Source organism: Crocodylus siamensis, chromosome 1, assembly GCF_052110815.1.
Source record: "Crocodylus siamensis isolate JL-2025a chromosome 1, ASM5211081v1, whole genome shotgun sequence".
Classification (NCBI taxonomy): domain Eukaryota; kingdom Metazoa; phylum Chordata; order Crocodylia; family Crocodylidae; genus Crocodylus; species Crocodylus siamensis.
Genome location: NC_143395.1, coordinates 103,910,409 through 103,931,918, shown reverse-complemented (window position 1 = coordinate 103,931,918; position 21,510 = coordinate 103,910,409). Strand labels below are relative to the sequence as shown.

General features: G+C 44.3%; 2 protein-coding genes across 2 annotated transcripts; both read left to right on the top strand.

Annotated features, from left to right (window-relative positions):
* Positions 1 to 9,993: 9,993 nt before the first annotated feature.
* LOC149873137 (trace amine-associated receptor 4-like) lies at positions 9,994 to 11,037 on the top strand. Its single transcript, XM_090031454.1, has one exon. The coding sequence runs from the start codon at positions 9,994 to 9,996 to the stop codon at positions 11,035 to 11,037; it is 1,044 nt and encodes a 347-aa protein (XP_089887580.1).
* Positions 11,038 to 19,263: 8,226 nt separating this feature from the next.
* On the top strand, positions 19,264 to 20,289 carry TAAR5 (trace amine associated receptor 5). The gene has a single exon (XM_090031452.1). It carries the CDS (start codon positions 19,291 to 19,293, stop codon positions 20,287 to 20,289), a length of 999 nt encoding a protein of 332 aa, XP_089887578.1. The 5' UTR covers positions 19,264 to 19,290.
* Positions 20,290 to 21,510: the final 1,221 nt, after the last annotated feature.

The window sequence follows — 21,510 nt, the reverse complement described above, 5'->3', positions numbered from 1 at the left end:
AGCTATAGATGGTTTGATCATTCAATTCACTAACAGGTTGAGTCACATTCTTGATTGTGGGCTGGATCCAAGCTTTCTTGGAAACTGGCTGTTCACCAAGGAGGCCTTGCAAGAGCTTTTTGCTGATGAAGGAGGCCACATTGCAGCTTTTGGGAGCTGTGGCCTAGGGACCTTGGTTGGAGAACTCCTTACTGCAGAAGACCAAAGAAAGTCCAAAGCTCCTCATCACTTGACCATGGTGCTCACCTACAAGGCTGTAAAGGCCTTCTTTCAATTTTTAGATAATCTCTTATCTCACTAGAGCAGGGGTGTCAAAAATATGGACCATGGGCTGGATTCTTGGTGCTATACCTGGGTCCATAGTTGATTTACATGCTTCATGTGGTGTGTTCTAGACTGGGTTTGTGCACAGGGCCCACTCCAGCAGACCCGGGACCCATGCTACATGCAGCACAGGGCCTAAAACACACACCACACACAGGCAGCTGCACCAAGGTAACTGCAGCCATACTGGCAGCAGCCTCACCAGTAAGTTGTTCATGCTGGCTGGGGCTGGGCCAGTAGGAGTGGGCTGGAGCACAGTACAGACTGCCCCAGGTTGGGCTCAGCCCCATGCAGAGTGTTGCAGGGGCAGCTGCACACCACATTGCTTGGGCAAGCTCTACTACACACACACACAGCCTCTGCCACCTCTTCCCTCCCCTCACCACTGGCCAGCTCCACACCTACATACACACACACATGAGCACACCTCTCACCACCACTTCTCTAATGCACCTTTCCACAGAGCAGGTGCTGCCCTGCAACTCCACCCCATTAGCCCAGCTTCACCCACCTGTCTTGCTTCCAACCACAGCTCTCTGTCCTCCCCTTCCCCGTTCCACATAGGGAGTTTAAGTGAGTTGTTGCAGTGATGTTGACCTGGCCCTCAACAACTCTTCATAGATTCATAGATTCATAGATGTAGGGTCTGAAGGGACCTAAGTAGATCATCAACTCTGACCCCATGCCATGGGCAGGAGAGAATACTGGGCTTTTATGATCCCAGATAGGTAATTATCAAGCCTCCTCTTAAAGACCCCCAAGGTAGGAGCCAGCACCACTTCCCTTGGAATTGGTTCCAGATCCTAGCTGCCCTGACTGTGCAGTAGTGCCTTCTGATGCCCAACCTGAACCTACTTTCAAACGCCTTATGGCTGTTATTTCTTGTTAGTCTGGGAGGTGCTCAGGGGAACAGGGTCTCTCCCAAACCCCGCTGGTCCCCCCTGGTAAGTTTATAGATGGACACCAAGTCCCCTCTCAGCTTTCTCTTGTGAAGGGTGAACAGGTTCATGTCCTGTAGCCTCTCCTTTTAGGGCCTGCCCTGCTGCCCCCGGATTATGGGAGTGGCCCTCCTCTGGACCCTCTCAATGCTGGCCACATCCCTCCTAAAGTGCAACGCCCAGAACTGGATGCAGTACTCCAAATGTGGCCTGACCAGTGTCAATAATGACTCTAAGATCTCTTTCTGCCACTGTGCTTTCAAGAAGGGAGTTCCTCAGTTTACAGGTATGCTGCTGGTTCTTACTGCCCAAGTGCAGTACCCTGCACTTGTCAGTATTGAATCCCATCCTATTCTCATTTGCCCACCCCTGTAACCTGTCCAGGTCCAGTTGTACCCTGTCCCTCCCTTCTAGCATGCCCACCTGTCCCCAAATCTTGGTGTTGTCAGAAAATTTGAAAAGGGTGCTTTTCACCCCCTCATCCAAGTTGCTAATAAAGAAATTGAACAATGTGGGCCCAAAAACTGAGCCCTGGGGGACTCTACTGCCCACATTCCTCCAGGTTGAATATGACCCATCCACCACCACTGTCTGAGTGTGGCCCCTCAGCCAATTTGCAACCCATATGACTGTGTAGGCATCAATGCCACAGTTGCCTAGCTTTTTAATGAGAATGGGGTGGGAGACAGAGATAAAGGCCTTCCTGAAGTCCATAAAGACTACATCCACCATGTCCCAGGGATGCAGGGATGACCAAAGGGGAAGCCTCAGTCAGAGGCAGACCCCATGGGAAGTAAAAACAGAAAAAACCTACCTGTAGCAGGAGTCCAGGGTAACAAGGAGGCGCGCCAGGCAAAACCACCCATGCAGTTTATCAGCCGCGCTTATCTCCAGCTGGAGCCAGGTGACATCAGGAAGAGACATCACCTGGCAAAAATAAAAACTGGCCCTGTAAGCATGATTGGGGAAATGTGGAGCATAGGAGTGGGGGGAACTGCTGTGTGAGGCACACCCAGCCTCCACGTCCAACAGCTGCAGCAGCGGCAGAAGGAGCTATGGAGGATCTTCATGCTGGGGAAAACTGGTGAAGATCAAACAAGCTGGCAGGGAGGCCAGCAGCAGCAGTGGCAGAGGGAGCTGCAGAGGATCTTTGTGCCGGGGAAGACCGGTGAAAATCAAAGGAGCTGGTAGCAAAGCCAGCAGTGGCAGCGGCCATAGGCGTTGGTGGAAATCCCCATGCCGGGAAAGACTGGTGGGGATCAAGTGAGCCAGCAGGGGGGCTTCAGGTGCCGCAGGTTAGGGAAGAGGTGATCCCGAAGGGGATCAGAGAGACCCCAGCCAGGGCAAAGGTGTGGACCCCAACCCAGGGGACACACCAGCCTAGAGGTGAAGAGGGCACGGGGCTCCCCCCCCCATAGGTGCCCCTCTTTATTTTCCTTTTTCTTTTGTCTCTCACTTGTTGCGTTCCTTTTTTTTTGTCATAGTTTCTTTTGGTTTTTGTTAGGCTCCCGCAGTGCAGGGCTTCTCTGGGGGTGAGCAGTCAGTTCATGCTTTTCTTTTGCAGTTAGATTTCATTTTGGTCCTGGTCTAGAGCAGGGTAGCTTGGCACCCTATACCAGGCTAAGGGATTAGAGACACCACTAAGAGACGGGAGACCATACGAGAAGGTGGCAACAACCAACAACGTCCACCGTGGAACATGTGGAGTGTCGAGAGGGGTAGTGCCAAAGACTGAGCATCACCAGGCCCTGTGGCTTTGGCTAGAGTCCAAGGTCTAGGTCTGCAGAGCAGGATGAAGGAACCGAGGAAAACATCCTAAGGGGACATCCAAAAAGATCCTGAGGCCCATCTCATTGGGTGGTGCATGGCCAGGGTATAGGAGAGGTTGGAGCCCCATAGGCATCCACCGCGACCCTTGACAACTATGGCGGCATCTTCCGAGTGGACCCCCTCCAATGAAAAACCATCCAAAGTCATGGCAGGTGAGTTTGGGGGTCACCTTGAGAGTCATCAAGGAGTCCTCCAGGGTCTACATGAGAGTCCCAGGCTAGTAAGCCCAGTTGCCTGGGCAAAGGCAGCATAGGATCGTGTCATCAAACAGAGATGGGCAAACACTGCGACACCTGCATCCAATGATTTTTGACCTGATCATAGAAGGCAATCAGGTTGGTCTGACAGGACCTGCCCCTAATGAATCCATGCTGGTTGCCCCTGAGCATCATCCCCCCTGCTGGTCCTTCACAGATCTGCTTCTGGATAATCTTCTCAAAGAGCTTCCCCAGGATCAAAGTAAGACTAATGGGCCTATAGTTGCCTGGGTCCTCCCTCCTCCCTTTTTTCAAAATGGGGACCACATTAGCCTTCTTTCAGTCATCTGGCACCTGGCCAGAGCACCACAAGTGCTCGTAAAGCTGTGCCAGGGGGCACACAATGACCCCTGCCAATTCCCTCAGCACTCTCGGGTGGAGGGCATCTGGATCTGCTGATTTAAACACATCCAGCCCCTCCAGAAGTTTCCTAACTCGGTCTTCCCTGATGCAACGCCTGGCAGAGTCACTCCTGAGTCCATCCTGAATCCCAGTCCCAGTCCCTGCACAAAAAATGGAGGCAAAGAAATTGTTAAAAATGTTTGCCTTTTCCTCTGTTGCAACCACCAGATTGCCAAGCGTTTCCTGCATGGGCCCTTCGTTACCCGGTGCCTTCTTCATATTCCCTATGTATTTAAAAAAGGATATTTTGTTGTCCTTAATCCTTGATGCTAGCCCTAGTTCTGTATGTGCCTTAGCTTTCCTAACAGCCTCCCTATAGACCTGAGCGATGGAGGTATGGTGATGGCCGCTCCCTTCCACTGGACGTACACCTTCTTTTTGGCTTTCAGGTGTTCCTGAATGCCTTTTGTGAGCCATGGAGGCCTTTGAGCACTCTTGCCCCCATCAAAGCTCCCTATGTGGCTCTCGAGCCCACTCCAGCTTTAACTATAACTATTTTTCCTCCTTCCTGGGCAAGTGCCCCAGCCACTCATTTCTTTAGGCTAAAACAGGAGAGAACTCCCCTCCTTTTCCTCTGGCATCCAAGACCCATTAATTGTGGGCTTCTGGCTGGTGACATTTTGTGATTTGGATCTATGTAAGCACCAGAATAGGGTGCATGTATGTGAATGTGTACCTGCCTGGCAAGCTCATATCTACTGAGTTTATGATCAGTCTGTGTGTGAACCTGTTCACATTGCAGGGCAAATAGAATCATTATTTGTGTTTAATTGTAAAAAAAAACAAACTCACTTATGTGGCTAGAAAACCACCATTTAGGTGCAGAAAGAGAACTAGGTGCACATAATTTTAAGAAGTAGACATTTGTAAGCATATTGTACCAAATCCTGAAAACTGCACAGGAGCCAAAAGGGGGTTTCTTATACATTTATGTAAGGTTACTAAGGGTTCAAGTCACAGGCCAATGGGCTTAGCAGATTGGGAACACATAGGTGAGTACATTAGGATACATACACATAAGTTATACTTAACAGGTGAGCAAGCATTAAGGTATGTACACTTGGAAAAAGCATAACACCCAGGCATCCACCCAGTGGTAGAACTTTTCAGTAACAGATAACAAGGTAACCAGTAAGAAACACTAACCCCGGACTATTTACAGTGAGGAAATTTGAGCTCTCCTTCAACAATGAAGAACCCTCAAACCAGTCTCCAGTCCCACTGTGCACCTGGGTACTGTGCACACAGGCACTATGCCTGAGCCGTGGCCCATTGTGCACATGGGCCACACACTTAAGCCCCACCATTGTCATTTGCCACTGTGGCTTCTGCCACACATCTCCCCAGGTGCAGCCTCTCAGGATCACCCCACCGCAGCTGCCAGTTCTTGGCCGTGCATCTTGCCAGCTGCAGCCTTGTAGAATCTGTCCCGCTGCAGCACCTGGATCTTTGCTACATGTCTCACCAGCTGCAGTCGCTGCCACTGCTATGCACACTCCCTTTCTTTACCTTGTGTTGCAAAAACCTTACCATCCCTTTCACTACATTCTCCTTTCCCCAGTGGCCTGATGTACTGCAAAGTAGGGAAGTGCAATCTTGGGTGCCATGTCCATTACAGTATTAAACCAATATCTAGTGCAGTGGAGGCCAACATTTTGGCAGGTATGTCACAAATTAGCTTTGTGCCCTCTTCATGTGCTGCTCAAATGCCCTTCCTCACCTGCTTCTATGCTTTCTTCTTCCTGCCCTGTGCTTCCAGCCTAATCTGCTGCTCTGCTTTTTGCTTCCTGCCCTGCTCTGCATTTTGCTTCCTGCCCTGTCTACTATAGTGCTGTCTCTCCTCTTCCTAGTCTATTGCACCCCACATGAAGCTGCCCATGCCACTTGTTGATAACTCCTGATTTACTGCTTTGAATTTTCCTGGCAGTATACTTTCCATTAGATCAAGGCCTTTGTAATATTATGAATAATTCAGTATTTTTCCACTTTGAATGTATATATCAAGGAAGAAAATGTAAAATGCTGTGATAGTGAAACTGGAAAACTTCAACATAACTGGAAAAAATGCCCAAAGTCGCAGACTTGTGAATCTTATGAAACATGATTTTGGGAAAGTTATACCCTATATCACTCTCTATTGTAGAATGGGTTTAGAAAGCCAAAAAGTTCAACTACTTTCAGACTAAACACCGCCTGATGAATAGGATAAAGGAATTGCTCTAGCAGCTTCTGTTCTGGGCCGCTATAGTTTTCGGCCCATAATGCATTTGGAAAATACTTTGAAAGCCAGGAAAGAAAGAGACATGGGATAATATGGATGGAGCGTTAGGAGGCGTTATGGGTACCTGGAGGATAGTTTAAGGAGGGAGGATACAAGTATAGAAGGGAAGTGATGGGCAGAATCCCCTGCGAAGCCAGTCTGAGAGGGAAAGGAGTCCAGGGACAAACCAACCTGATGTGAAGGAAGACGAGCAAGTATGGCAGAAGACCAGCTTGACATAGCAGTAAGTTAAAACATAAAGAGGACGCTTATAAGAAGTGGAATCTTGGACAAATGACTAGAGAGGTGCGTGAGAGTATTGCTCAGGCATGCAAGGATGAAGTCAGGAAGGCCAGAGCACAACTGGAGTTGCAACTAGCAAGGGATGTGAACGGTAACAAGGGTTTCTACAAGTATGTCATCAACAAGAGGAGGATCAGGGAAAAAGTGGGTCTCTTACTGAATGAGGGCGGCAACCTAGTGACAGAGGATGCAAAAAATGCTGAAATACTGAATGCCTTTTTCAGCTCAGTCTTCACAGGCAAGGTCAGACTACTGCACCTGGCAGCACAGTTTGGGAGGAGGTGAGCAGCCATCAGGGGCAATATATCAGGCTAGGGACTGTTTCAAAAAGCTGGGCCTGTGCAAGTCTGTGGGGCACCCAAGGTTGCTGAGGGAGATGGCCGATATGATTGCAGAGTCACTCGCCATTATTTTTCAAAAGTAATGGCCATTGGGAGAACTCCTAGATGACTGGAAAAAGAAAAATATAGTGCCCATCTAGGAGAAAGGGAAGAAGGAGGATCCCAGGGACTACCAACCAGTCAGCCTCCCCTCAGTCCCTGGAAAAATGATGGAGCAGGTCCTCAAGGTATCCATTTCTAAGCACTTCGATTAGAAAAACCTGATTAGAAATAGTCAGCATGGAAACACCAAGGGCAAGTCATGCCTGACCAGCCTGATTGCCTGGCTCTGTGGATGCAGGGAGAGGAGTGGATGTGAAATACCTTGACGTTAGCAAGGCTTTTGATGTGGTCTCCTACAGCATTGTGACAAGCAAGCTAAGGAAATCTGCGATGCATGAATGGACTGTAAAGTGGATCGAAAACTGGCTGCATTGTCAGGCCCAAAGGGTAGTAATCAATGTTTCAAAGTCTAGTTGGCAACCAGTATCAAGTGGGGTGTCCCAGGGCTTGGTCCTGGGGCCAGTTTTGTTCAATGTCTTCATCAATGGGAAGATGGGATGAAGTGCACCATCAGCAAGTTTGCAGATGACACCAAGCTGGGGGGAGTAATAGATATGCTGGAGTGTAGGGATAGGATTCAGAGAGATCTAGATAAATTGGAGTAAACCAAAATAAATCTCCTGATGTTCAATAAGGACAAGTGCAAAGTCCTACACACAGGATGGAACAATCTGGTACAGGCTGGGGACTGACTGCCTGGGTAGCAGCTCTGCAGAAAAGGCCCTGGGGGTTACAGTGGACAATAAGTTGAATATGAGCCAACAGTATGTCACTAGCATCTTTGGCAACAAGGGCACATTAGGTTGCATTGGTAGGATAGTTGCCAGCAGGCTAAAGGAAGTGATTCTACCCCTCTCTTCTGCCCTGGTGAGGCCACATCTGGAGGACTGTGTTCAGTTTTGCGGGTGCCACTACAGAAAGGATTTCGACAAAACGGAGAGAGTCCAGCGAAGGGTAACGAAAATTGTTAGGTGAATGAGGCAAATGACTTATGAGGAGAGGTTGAGGAAACTGGGCTCATTTAGTCTGGAGAAAAGAAGACTGAGGGGGGATTTAATTACAGTCTACAACTACCTAAAGGGTGTTTCCAAAGAGGATGGAGCTAGACTGTGCTTGGTGGTGGCAGATGACAGAATAAGGAGCAATGGTCTTTAGTTGCAGCAAGGGATGTTTAAGCTAGATATTAGGAAATCTTTCTCACTAGGAGGACAGTAAAGCACTGTTACCCAGGAAGGTGGTGGAATCTCCATCCTTAGAGGTTTTTCAAACCCTGCTAGCAGAGATGCTCCCAGCAGGGTGCAGGGCCCAGGGAAAAGCAGCCTGTGTGGGGCCCCCTCCCCATCCCATGGCACACTCACACTGGGGAGTGAAAGCCCCAGCACCCCGTACACGACGGGACGGATGGCGGCTGGGACTTCCAGCTGGAACAGGCAAAGAGCCGTCCAACCTGCTGGGCGGGCAGGTGGGCTAAACTACCAGTTCTGCAGGGCCCCACAAAGTGCAGGACCCAAAGGTGGTTTCCCTGATTCACCCCCACCCTTGGAATAGCCCTGCCTGCTAGACAAAGCCTTAGCTGGGATGATCTGGTTTTGAATGGTCCTGTCTTGAACAGGGCCTAGATGACCACCTTATGTCCCTTCCAACCCTAATTTCCTATGATTCTATGATGCTAAGTAAGGAGGAAGTGCTATAGCAGCCCAAGGTATGTTTAGGAGGTTGTAAATAGCTTAGACCAGATTATGGAAACTGATGTCATTTAGAATAATCCAAGTTAGAAAGGGTGTTTTCAGGAATTGTGTGCAGACAGGGAGCCATGCATGTATGGATTGCGAAATCCCATACATCAGCCTGGATCAGCCCAAATCAGCCCAAATCTGCCCTGGATCAGCCCAAATCAAGAGACTGCCAGAGAATTTAGGGGTAGAAATGTTGCAATAATCACCTCTTCTGGATGGTAGGAAAACCTTTGCTCAGAGCTATGTTTGGTTGGGATCAGGACATTTTATAAGAAGACGGAGGCAATCATAGGTAATTAATGTGACCCAGGGCTTGAGTTTTGAGGTGAAAGGGGTGGATACTTGCTGTCTGTCTGAGCCCAGTATAGGGAAGGTCAAAGGAAACCTAGAATCTATGCAGGGTAACAATAAAAGGGATTTCACAGAAGGAGGTGGTCATCACATGTTAAGGACCTGGTGAGAGGACAATCCTAGTAAAGGATTTTCTGAATTTATGTGCCAATAAGAAACAGTATATTTAATCCTCTTCGCATTTTAAAATAAGCATTTGTACAACATCCTCCTGTTATGCCAACAATGTTTAGTGCACACCCTCTGCAGTGTGGCTTATTGTACGATCCTCAACTGAAGGGACTGCCTCTCCATCAGGATGATATATAAGGCATTGATTAATCTCACACCACCTAGGTGTGTTTTGGATATGCTGTTGGAAGAAGGATCCATGCTACAAATATCCTTGGCCAGTAATGGGTGATTGTGTTTTACTGTAAGTGCCACTTGCAGTATATATTTGAAAACATATTATATTTTAGTCTATTGAGAAGAGTATAGTTGTGGTAGATTGGGGAACTGGAGTGGGGAGAAGTGTAAGGGTGGTGCTGATTATATACCAAAATTGATTTTCTGCACTAATACCAGCAGCTACTTTAATGATTTCATAGAAGAACCCAAGTAAAAATTATATATTCAAGTATCCCTGTTTTACTGTAGCTTATTAAAAACATAATCTCTTGGTGACTTAGAATATATTGTTTAATTGTTCAATTCATAAGAAATACGACTGGAAGCTTGTCATCTATTTACATTAACATGACATGGTCGTTTCTCCTATTGAATTATGCATACTTAAAAAGATGGCAGAAACAAAAAATAGGGACAGTGTTCTGGGAAGTGCGTTAACAATAATTTATGATGCACTTAATGTAGAATACTGCGCCTTAAAATGGGTATTTACAGATGTCCCTAAAGCTGTAAATAGACTGGAATGACCAACCTGCCCCTTGAAATTCTCATATAGAATCAGAAATCGATCATTCTATTAGGAAAAGACAATTAGCCTAAAAGCAGCACACAATTTTATTTTTTATATCTTTTTCAATTTTATGCACAGATCAGGAAGCACACAGTAATGTAACTAATTTTCCTACTCATTTTATTTTTGTGCATTTTCCTCCCCAGACCTGGCTGCATTGCAACATGTTTTACTGATGATCCCAAATCATGAATTCCTCTGAACTCTGGAGCCCACAGACTATGCAATTCTGTTTTGACTTTGTTAATAATTCATGTCACAGGAATGTAAGGACTACACTCAGTCTCTGTGCTATGTACATCTTCATGGGAGGAGCAACAGTGTTCACGCTGGGTGGAAATATGTTTGTGATCATTTCCATCTCTCACTTCAAGCAGCTTCACTCTCCAACCAACTTTCTGATCTGCTCCATGGCAACTACAGACTTTTTGCTTAGTACCATAGTTATGCCATACAGCATGGTCAGGTCTGTTGAGTCATGCTGGTATTTTGGAGAGGTCTTCTGTAAACTCCATACCTGTTGTGATATAATGCTGTGTACCACTTCGATTTTCCACCTGTGTTTTATCTCTGTTGACCGTTACTATGCTGTGTCAGACCCACTCCATTATGTCACCAAAATAACTATCCCAGTGGTAGAGGTTTTCTTATTAATGAGTTGGTGTGTCCCGTTCATATTTGCCTTTGGCCTGGTTTTATCAGAGATGAATACTGATGGCATTGAAGATTACGTGGCTTCAATACACTGCAGTGGTTTATGTACACTTATATTTAATAAGCTCTGGGGAGTGTTAGCTTCTCTTATAGCCTTCTTTATTCCAGGCACAGTCATGGTGGGCATTTATGTCCACATATTTACTGTGGCAAGGAAACATGCCACACAAATTGCTAAAGCCTCCAATGTGTTAAAACCAGTTTCAGACACCAAGAACAAAATCTCTACAAAAAAAGAAAGCAAAGCAACTAAAACATTAAGTATAGTCATAGGTGTGTTTGTTTTTTGCTGGCTGCCATTCTTTGCTCTTACAATAACTGACCCTTTCATTAATTTCTCAACCCCAGAAGACTTGTATAATGCCTTCCTCTGGCTGGGATACTTCAATTCTGCCTGTAATCCAATCATTTATGGTTTATTTTATCCTTGGTTTCGCCAAGCATTTAAAATGATTGTGACAGGTAAGATTTTCAGACCAGATTCGTCTACTCTCAATCTGTTTCCTGCAGATACTTAATCAATCAGCGAGGGTTTGTTGAATAAGCTAATACATGGCTATGCTGCTTGTAGAGTACTTTTAGAGTAGTTCACATGGGGATATATGTCTTAATATATATTATTTAGGCACATACTTTTGAAGAAGCTTGTGTTTAGCACATCACTGGTTATATGGCATATATAATGTTTAGCACTTTGTCTCATTGAATTTATTTTAGCAAGTAGGAAGTGGTCTAGCCAAATATGCAGTGCCTTTAAAAAGATATACTATTGTACAGATACAGGTAAAATGTGTACATACACACTGTGCTACATCAGTTTGATAAGAATCAGTGTCCAAGTGTCACTTTGAGCCTCCAGGTTTTCTGCTTTTAAGTACCCATTTACTATATAAATGTCAATATTTAAAACTGGCCCTGTCAAATGAGGATTTGGTTGATTAGGACTTAATCACTGAAACTGAGCAGGGCTCTTTTCTATTTGCAAACAATAATAAAAATGCAGAATGGTGAACACTGTTTTCTCAAAACGAAGTAAAACTTGTCGATATTTATTTTATTGTAAATTACCCGAAACATTTTTATATGCAGCAGTCAATAAGCAATTAAAGGCTATATTTGTTGTTCCTTTTGAGTGTTCAGTGATTTAGAATAAAGCAGATACAGCGCATGTGGTAGCTACTGAACCTGAAAAATTCTCTCTCTCTCCCTCATCCACCAATTTACTATCCCATTAACTGAAATCATGTAAGTCCTCAGTAGTCCCTGTAAAGCTCTGGGGACTGCAAGTGGGATAGTTTCAGACTACAGCAGTATCATTGCCTTACTTTCTTATATTTAACAGCATGATCCAAAGCCCCTTTTTATGCAGGGTGATGTCAGATGGAAAAGGACAGGCCTTTTGTTTAAGGGGTTCTGTCTATATCAGTCCAAATACATTAGCCAATTATATCCTTATTCCAAAATATCTAAGCTCAGTATCCATATCTATCCAGCTCCTTGCCTCCTTGTTACATGCCTAGGGGCTTATTTAATATTTGTCATTATTCATTCTGATTTTGTGCTTCTTGTAAAAGTATGTCTCAGGCATACAGGTTTTAGCCATGTTGGCCTACAGGCAAAAATATTCCAAACTCTTGGCAGAGGTGATCTCTTTTATTAGACCAACTAAATAGTAAGGAAAAAAAAGACTTTTTGCAACTATTTAGTTGGTCTAATAAAAGATACCACCTCTGCCAAGCACTCTTAATATTATAAAAGTATGTACACTCATCCCAAGGCAAGAATAAATTGGATTTTAAAAAGAGAATACATAAATTGGCTAACATATGCCATATTACTGAAAATCTACAGATTTTGCACACTGGCAGACATCCAGGTTGGAGTCAAAGAGTGCATAAACCTTACAGGGGTCATAACTGGGAAAAGGGATCCTTCATTCTGGTGCCTGAACTCACTGCTTATACATCATGCACTTTATCACAGTCCAGATCCAAATCCGAGAGCCTAGTAGTTCAAAAGCAGCTGCCCCACTTCAAGAGAACAAAGGAACCCACTTCTTGGCTAAGCCAGTGAGTGTTCTGTTAGTTTTGTCTCAGTCTGAAGCTATATGGTAAATGTAGTGCTATTAGGTATAGGAAAGTGACTTCATTTCCAGCATCCTTTATGACATACATTCAAGAGTGTAGTTTTGATTCGAAATGCATATGCAGATACAGCAAAAAAAAAAAATCTGAATGCTGAGCAGGACTGAAGATGGAGCTCCAGGGAGAGACATGGAGGTTCCTTTGGTGGCCGTGCTCCCAGGGAGAGAAGTATGTTCTGCTTGTGGCAAACAGCATTCAAACAGTAAGGGGAATCAGTGACCTCTGGGGAGAGGCTATAACAGCCTTGTGTTGAACAAACATTCTTGTAGCAGCATCTTGGTAATCTTCATCAATTAATGTGAGCCTTCTTGAAAAGATGCCTTCACTTATACATTTCAGAATTAACCCTTTGTTAACTACCGAAGAGTGCATATTTTATTTTTACCCAGTAAAGCCCTGTGTTGCAATAACTGCCTGAAAAAAGCGAGTTTGGTAGGCAACACACTTGCCTTCCCATGTGATGCCTTCGTGTGTGATGCAAATCTCTTCATTAGAGCTGTGGGGGAACATGCAGTTTAGGTCAAATTTAGTGAATAGTTTTGGACATATATAATTGGCAAATGTTTTCTGAACTGATGAAATACAAAAAAACCCCACTTTCATTTCAAGATAATGTTTTTCACATTTTAATTTTATTTGGCTAAATTTTAAAAAACAGAAGTTTAAGTCAACCTGAAGCAAAGCTAAATTGCTTCCGCTTTGTTTTCAAGCAAAGTAGGAATGTTTCAAATTGCTGATATCAAGCCATATTATTTCTTAAGATTTAGTTCAGTAACTGAATAAGAAAAATCTGTTATCTTTTTCCATCCACTAGAGTGGCACAAGGCTGATCCATAGACCGGGTCAGACCCCATGCCATCCCCACATTCCAGGATCAGGTCCCAGGGCCCTGCTTTGCCTCTGTCCAGCTCCACTGACCAGAATTGCGTTCCAGGCCCCTAAGCCACCACCTCCCAGCACATGATCTGGGGCCCTGCATGAAAGAATTGGCTCTGGGGCTCCACACTGAGATCAGGCTCCAGGGCCCTGGGCCACTTAATGCCTGGTATGGGATTTAGCTCCAGGGCTGCAAGCTGCCCATCACAAGATCAGGCTCCGATCACGAGATCTTGTGACCATCACAAGGTCAGGCTCCAAGGATCTGAGCTGCCTTTGTGTAACTCCAGTGGGATCAGACCCCAGAGCCCCACACTATCCCCAGCCTCATATCACTCTGTGTACCCAATCTAGCACACAGGGCCACAGCCCACAAGGTTTCCCACAGATCCACGAGGAACCCTGTGGGCCAGATGACATAGCACTGGGGGTTGGATCTGGTCTGCAGGCTGGGGGTTGATCACTCTTTCAGTAGGTAATGATAATACTCAAAAAATTTTGAGCCCACTTTAACTACACCATTTGAATATGCCTAATCCACTTATTCAGAGACGATACGCTGACTGCGCCTGCCAAAATTCCATGTGGACACATTACATCCATAAAAGTCCACATTGTAGACACTTAGGTGGGGATTTGCATGCCCATTACAGGTGACGTATCCACTGGCATGTGTAACAAGAGGTCTTCCTGGAGCCGGTCCGCCATTGGCCTGCCACCTGTGTCTGAGCTAACCATCCACTTTCCTGGTCTGCCACGCCTTGCTGTTTCTTAATTTTTTCTAAGAAGTCAGGAGGCTTCCCATTCTTGCCCCAATGCCAGGAAACGCTATCTGCGGCGCCATTCATTTCCCACACCACAGCCCAAGAATTGCAGACGGCATCCATGTAACAATGTTCCCAGCCTACAGTCAGACCAAGCTTAGCCCTCATTGTCAGGCCTCAGACACACATGCATTCATACTGCCCTTCTCTCACTAGGGCCTTTCATGCATCAACAACTTACATTGCCTTGCTCCCCCTTGGAGCAGGCCCTTTCAGCTATAAGTTTCATCAAGTGCACACCTTGGGTGGCACATGTGCCGTCTCTTGGGCCTCTCCCGTGACCCTCACCAGGGTAATAGCCAGCCAATTACCTGACCTAGGCCAAGTGTGCCCTGGCCTCTCCCGGGGCAACGCTACACAAACTCTCATACACACACCAGGCTCCCAGCCCTCTGGTTCCCCCTCACTGGGACTCCACATCTCTACCCCTTCACTGAGGCCTACCCTCATTGGGGCTATGGGGCTTTCCTCCCTGGTGCGGGCTCAGGTGGCCGTAGCCATGCTTGGCCCCAACTGCTACCCACGGTGATGTAGGAGTTAGGAGTTATTGAGGCACACCAAACCACCTTCCACCGGGGTGGTAACTGGTTTGGTATTTTCCTGGGGGCTCCCACACCACTGGGAGCCCCACCAAGCCACCCACTCCCAGCAGGGTCGTGCCCAGGACCAAGAGCCTCCAGTTCCTACCTGCAAGACTTTCTATGCAGCAGTTCAGCCAGGCAATGTTCCTGCCTGGACACCTGTAGCAATGTGCTCTGTTTACATAGACAGCCAGTGTCTCAAAATTGCTGCTGCAATCAAGGACCTGCCAGCTGTTTGGCTCAGCCCTTAAAGTGGCAGGCACGAAAAGTGCCCTGACACAGCATGCGTTCAAAAAATCTGTTTTTAATATGCACAAATATTTGTGGGTACAAAAGATGAGTCCACCTGTGAAGGACTGATCCAAAATGGTCCATAATGACAAGACTGGAAATTAGATGCTCCTACTGATGCAAGAATAAAAATAGCACACATGAGATCTGAATAGCATTTTCATCCCAGACCCCTCAGGAGAGACTGAATGAAATGTCTCCAGAGACCAGATGTGGCCTGCAGGCTTGGATCTGTTACATCTATGACACAGAAGATAGCAAAGACAGCAAGGACTGAGATTCATCTATGTCTTCTCAGAAATTACAGGGAACTAGTTATCTGAAATGTTCCAGTTTTATCCCTAAAGATGATTCCTGTTCAGTGCTCCAGAGGATGGTGAAGAACATTACGGCATAAGCTATAGATGGTTTGATCATTCAATTCATTAACAGGTTGAGTCACATTCTTGATTGTGGGCTGGATCCTAGCTTTCTTGGAAATTGGCTGTTCACCAAGGAGGCCTTGCAAGAGCCTTTTGCTGATGAAGGAGGCCATACTGAAGCTTTTGGGAGCTGTGGCCTAGGGACCTTGGTTGGAGAACTCCTTACTGCAGAAGACCAAAGAAAGTCCAAAGCTTCTCATCACTTGACCATGGTGCTCACCTACAAGGCTGTAAAGGCCTTCTTTCAATTTTAGATAATCTCTTATCTCACTAGAGCAGGGGTGTCAAAAATATGGACCATGGACTGGATCCTTGGTGCTACACCTGGGTCCATAGTTGATTTATATGCTTCATGTGGTGTGTGCCAGACTGGGTTTTTGCACAGGGCCCACTCCAGCAGACCCGGGACCCATGCTACATGCAGCACCCACTCTGGCTGGTCCAGACTACAGGCCACATTTAGTGCCTGTTCCAGCCCTTCCAAGCCCCATGCTGCATAAAGCATACAACCAGAATGCATCCTGGACTGGCTGGAGTAAGTGCCAGACATGGAGAGTGTCCTAGACCAGCCCTGCATGGGTACTGTGTGCAGCAGTTTTGGATCAGCCAGTGTAGGCACAATATGTCCTGGGCTAGCTGGGCAAGCACTGCATGAGCTGTGTTTGGCATGTGGGAGGGAGAGGGGGATCTGTGGACCTGATCCAGCCTGTAGGACCAACCCCACACCATTCATCTGACCTGTGGACCAGCCCTGCAACACTCATCTAGCTATCAGAGACACCCTTGTATGAGAGAACAATGATGGAGGGAACAAAATAGAAACAGTGTCAAGTAGGGGAGAGAAAAGATAACAACTAGGGGTGGTGAGCCTAGGCTGATTTGGGAAATATAGGATTTTATCTAGATTGAGTGGGCACACCTATATGTGCAATTAGCATGGCTGAATAAACTCCAGCACAATTTGTGGCTGAGTTTATTGCTGTCAGGCACAGGATTTACATGTGTGCCCAGGACCAGAGCATGTTGAGCCAGGGTGATGCAGCCGTACCTAGCAGGGGCCTGGGACGGTGCAACCTGCCAGCGTGAAGCTGCTCCAGCCTGGCTTAACATATTGAAAAGGGGCTGGCTGGGAAACACTGGTGCTATAGTGTGGGGCTAGCCGGCAGGCAGCCCCTGCACTGTTGCACCCTCATGCTCCAGCCAGCCCCAGTCACTCTCTACACATACGCTGCAGTGGAGTAAATAACTGTTGGGCAGTACTATCCTATGGTGGAGTTAATTAGTTTACTCTGGCCTAATAGTACCTCACATGTAGACAGTGACGTTTTACTATAGAGCTAATTACTCAGCTCCACAGTAAAATGCACATGGAAATGCCCTCAATATGTAGTCTTTACTGTACAAAATCAAGTTATCATGATAAAACCCTATACATTAGGTCTAGGGCATCATAAAATTATTCATAACCTGATTTTTTTCATTCCCAATATTTACCTCAAAGAACAAGATTAAAAATGTGGTGTTAGTAAAATGCTTCAGCCTATTTGGAAAATGTTTCCAAAATAGTGGCCTTGTGCCCCTGATAAAAGAACAGATTTAAGAAAGTTTCTAAACCTTTAGGGTAAAAGTTCAAAAATTGTATCATGAGTTCATTTGTAGAATGGGTTTAGAAAACAAGAAGTGGAACTGCTTTCAGCATAATCCCCCCTTGAAGAAACAGATGAACTAACTGTTATAGCTGCCTCTTTTCTGGACATCAGTAGCTTTTTTGGCCCACAATGCATTCAGAAAACATCGTGGAAGGCTGGAGAAAAGGGAAACATGAAGGGAGATGGGGGAGGAAATGGATCCTGGTGAGGATGGGGTGTAGGCAACTTAAGGTTTGTTTAATGAGGGATACAGATGTAGAGAAGGAGAGGTGTCAGAGGTGAAATGGATGGACATCAGTGATCTGTTTGAACCTGGTGTAGGAAGCTTAGAATCTGTGCAGGGCGACAGTGAAGGGATATCACTGGAGGAGATGGTCATTTGATGTCAGGAGCTGGTGAGCTGAAGGTCTTAGGAAAGGAGTTTCTGAATTTCTGTGCCAATAAGAAACCGGGTTTAGCATCTTTGCTCTTTAAAGCAAGCTTCTGCACAACACCCATCTGTTGTGCCAACAATACTTTGGGCACACCCTCTGAAACATTCCTCATTGTATTATCCTCATTTGAGGGTTTGGTCTCTCTATTGGGATTATATATAAGGCATTGGTTAATCTCACACCATCCAGATGTGTCTTTGGATATGTTATTAGAAAGTTTTGTGCTACAGACAACCTTAACCAGTAATAGGTAATCCTGTTTTACTGTAAGTATCACTGATTTGAAAGTATATATTATATCATTATATGTTATTCTACTGAGGAGAGTATCATTGTTGTAGGATGGCAGGGTATATGGTGATGATGGTGTTGATTATGTACAAAAAATAGTTTTCCCCACTATTTCCAGGTGCTACTTTAGTGATTTTATGTCAAAAAACAAAGGAAAGATAAATACCATATATTTAACTATAATTTTCTGACAGTAGCTTTTTAAAAATATAATCAATTGGTGTCTTAGAATAAACTGTTTAATTGTCTTATTCATTAAAAATACTACTGGGAGCTTCTTACCTAGCTATGAGAGTGTTTCAGAAAGTAACAGCAATTTCAAAATAAAACCATTTTGTGTACAGTGATCATTTACTGAACCGCATCATTCTTCTTTGTAGTCATAAATAATGGATACATTTGACAATGTTGCCATTGGTGTTCCCCACTGCTATGTAATTTTCTACTAATTGCAAGGAAAACAGTTTGATTTTTAAACTGCTACTATTTTCCAAGAACCCTTCCTCACTTCTCTCTCTTCTACTCTCTTTGTATATAAGCCTGAAGCCTTACAGATCACTTTTCCCATTGAATTATGTTTACTTGAAGCTTAAAATAGTCAGTAATAGTGGCAGAGACAAAAGAGACAGTGTTTCGGGAATTGTATTAACCAGGACATTTGGTGCACCTTATGTAGAATACTGCACCTTAAAATGGGTATCTACTTATGTCTCTAGGGCTGGAAATAGATCAGAATGACCACCCTGACCACTGGAGCTTTCATTTGAAGTAAAAATATGTAAACAAATATATTAAACAAATGTACTGATAAGGTAACTGTGCTAGGAACATAAGAAATGCCATAACTGGTCAACTACAAGTCCATCTAATCCAGTATCCTGTCTGTCTCAATAACAGAAAGTGGGTGTTAAAGGAAGAGTATTTATGCAGTGCACAACTGCATAAATGATCCATCTCTCAGAGCTCCTCTTCTTCCAGCAGTCTGCTTTAGTCCAGTCCATACTCATAATAATTTTTCCCTGTCATTTAAAAGATGTAATGCTGTCTGTGGTATTTGGAATTTATGCACATGTAATTGGAAGACTGAGGTCTCTTTCTCTTTCTCTCTCTCTCTCTCTCTGTCTTCTACTCTTCCACCCTCTCTTTTCTTATTTTTCAGGTAAGTGTCTGGGTCCTTAGCTGAAGACTGGACTATTCATTAGGCATACAGAAGAAGTGGCAAAGAAATTAACTCTGTCAAGGAGCTTGGTATTAGACAAATGATGATCACTTCTTTGTGCTATGAGACAAATGGCTCCTGTTACAGAACACTACACCCCTTCGGGGTCCAGCTGACCATCTACCTGTTCTGTGCCATAGGCATGATGGTCACAGTACTGGGGAACCTGCTGGTTGTGGTCTCTGTCTCCCACTTTAAAGCTTTGCACACCCCCACCAACTTCTTGCTACTCTCTCTTGCCTTTGCAGACCTTCTCCTGGGACTAACTGTACTGCCCTTCAGTACTATTCGATCCGTGGAGAGCTGCTGGTACTTTGGAGACTACTTCTGTAGGCTACATACCTTTTTGGACACACTTTTTTGCTTGACCTCAATACTTCACCTATGTTTCATTTCCATTGATCGTCACTGTGCTATCTGTGATCCTTTGCTTTACCCCTCTAAGTTTACCATAAGGGTGTCTTGCATCTATATAGTAACAGGGTGGTGCATACCTGTGGTTTACACATCCATCTTCCTGTACACTAAGGCCATTGAAGAAGGACTAGGTCATTTTTTACAAGACATACCTTGTGTTGGGAGCTGTCAGCTGCTCTTTAACAAACTCTGGGGCTGGATAAATTTCCCAGTGTTCTTCTTCCCCTGCCTCATAATGATAGCTTTATATATAAAAATATTTATTGTTGCAAACAGGCAAGCCAGACAGATAAACATCATGAATAAGAGTATTGAGTCTCAACTAAATTTAGGAGCATCAAAGAGAGAAAGGAAGGCAGCAAAGAGTCTTGGGATAGCTGTAGGAATCTACCTACTTTGCTGGCTACCCTTTACCATAGACACCATGGTAGACAGCTTTCTGGGTTTCATTACTCCCCCAGTTTTGTTTGATGTTCTCATCTGGTTTGCTTACTTTAATTCTGCCTGCAATCCCTTGATTTATGTGTTTTCCTATCGTTGGTTTAGGAAGGCAGTGAAGCTAGTTATAACTTGTAAGATCTTTGATTCTAGGACAGCTACAGTAGACTTGTATCGGGAATGAACCTAGTGCTTCTTATTTGTAAGTTTAAACATGTCTCTCATAAGCCTTAAAATGGTACTAAACATGGGAACTCTTTCACTTCAGTCATGTTTAAAAGTATTAAAAAACAATGAGAGTATAGTAAATAATAAAGTCCCTGGGAAAAGGCACCAATCTGGATTCTTTTTGTACAACTGAAGGATCTGGTATTAAAAGTTGTGAGTTGGTACCATCAATTATTATTAAAAAGCTTTGAAAACCTGGATCCAAATCCTGAAAGACAGCAACAGAAAATATCCAGGAAATACTGGATAATCAAAACATTTCTCTGAATGGTGATTTGAACATTTAGTAGGCTGCTGTTTTTCATCTCTGTATTTTCAAAGCAGGTGGATAGGGCAGAGCCCAAAATTAATACATACTTGTTTTTCATTTTCAGAGAAATTACATTTGCTTATACATTGTACAGTGTCCCTGTCTTTGTTCTGGAGAGTTTGTAAACTTTTAAAGTGCTAATACTGTAATTTTGGATAATAACACATCAGTCTTATTGCTAGGCTCTATAAAAATAATCAGTATGTTTCTGAAATAGATGGGTTGCTTTCCTCTTTCTCCCCATTTCCATTAATGAAGAAAATACTGTACAATATAAATAAAAGGTAAACTGATCCTTTTTTTACATCATCAATGTAATAAAAATTTTTCTATTTAGCCCATGTTCTAAAATCTGTGATATATTTTAAAGAAAAAATAACTTAGTGTGCCTTACTTTTATATAAATAACTTAGTGTGCTTTATCTTTCTTTGTAAGTAAAATCAATAGCCATATTCTTAAGGAAAAACGTAGATCCTCTTTTAGCAAGGTACTGAAACACATGACAAATTTCAGGCTTTTATAAGAAATCTTATAGATTTAAACATACCCTTAAATACCTGCCTGAATGGCAGCTTGGTCTAGATGGTGAAATCCTCTCCATAATCATGTGATTTACAGTGTGAATTTCAGCAACAGCAGAGAAAGTAAAGATACCTAATCTGCATCGTAGGGTGAAACTTGGATAACTTAGTAGTTCAAAAATTGTTGAAAGCTGTTAATGATTTATTTAGTTGTTTGTAGTGGTTTGCAGCTAATAATTAGACAATCAGTATGAATCTGTTCTAAAGCTTATTCAAGTTAGTGGGAAATTTTCCAGTGACTTCAGGGCTTAGGCCCTATGGTATAAATACAACAAAAGAATTCAC

Bases quoted from the DNA above. Each gene is read 5' to 3' on its own strand.
- TAAR5 (XM_090031452.1), top strand. From the start codon at position 19,291: ATGATGATCACTTCTTTGTGCTATGAGACAAATGGCTCCTGTTACAGA.
- LOC149873137 (XM_090031454.1), top strand. From the start codon at position 9,994: ATGAATTCCTCTGAACTCTGGAGCCCACAGACTATGCAATTCTGTTTT.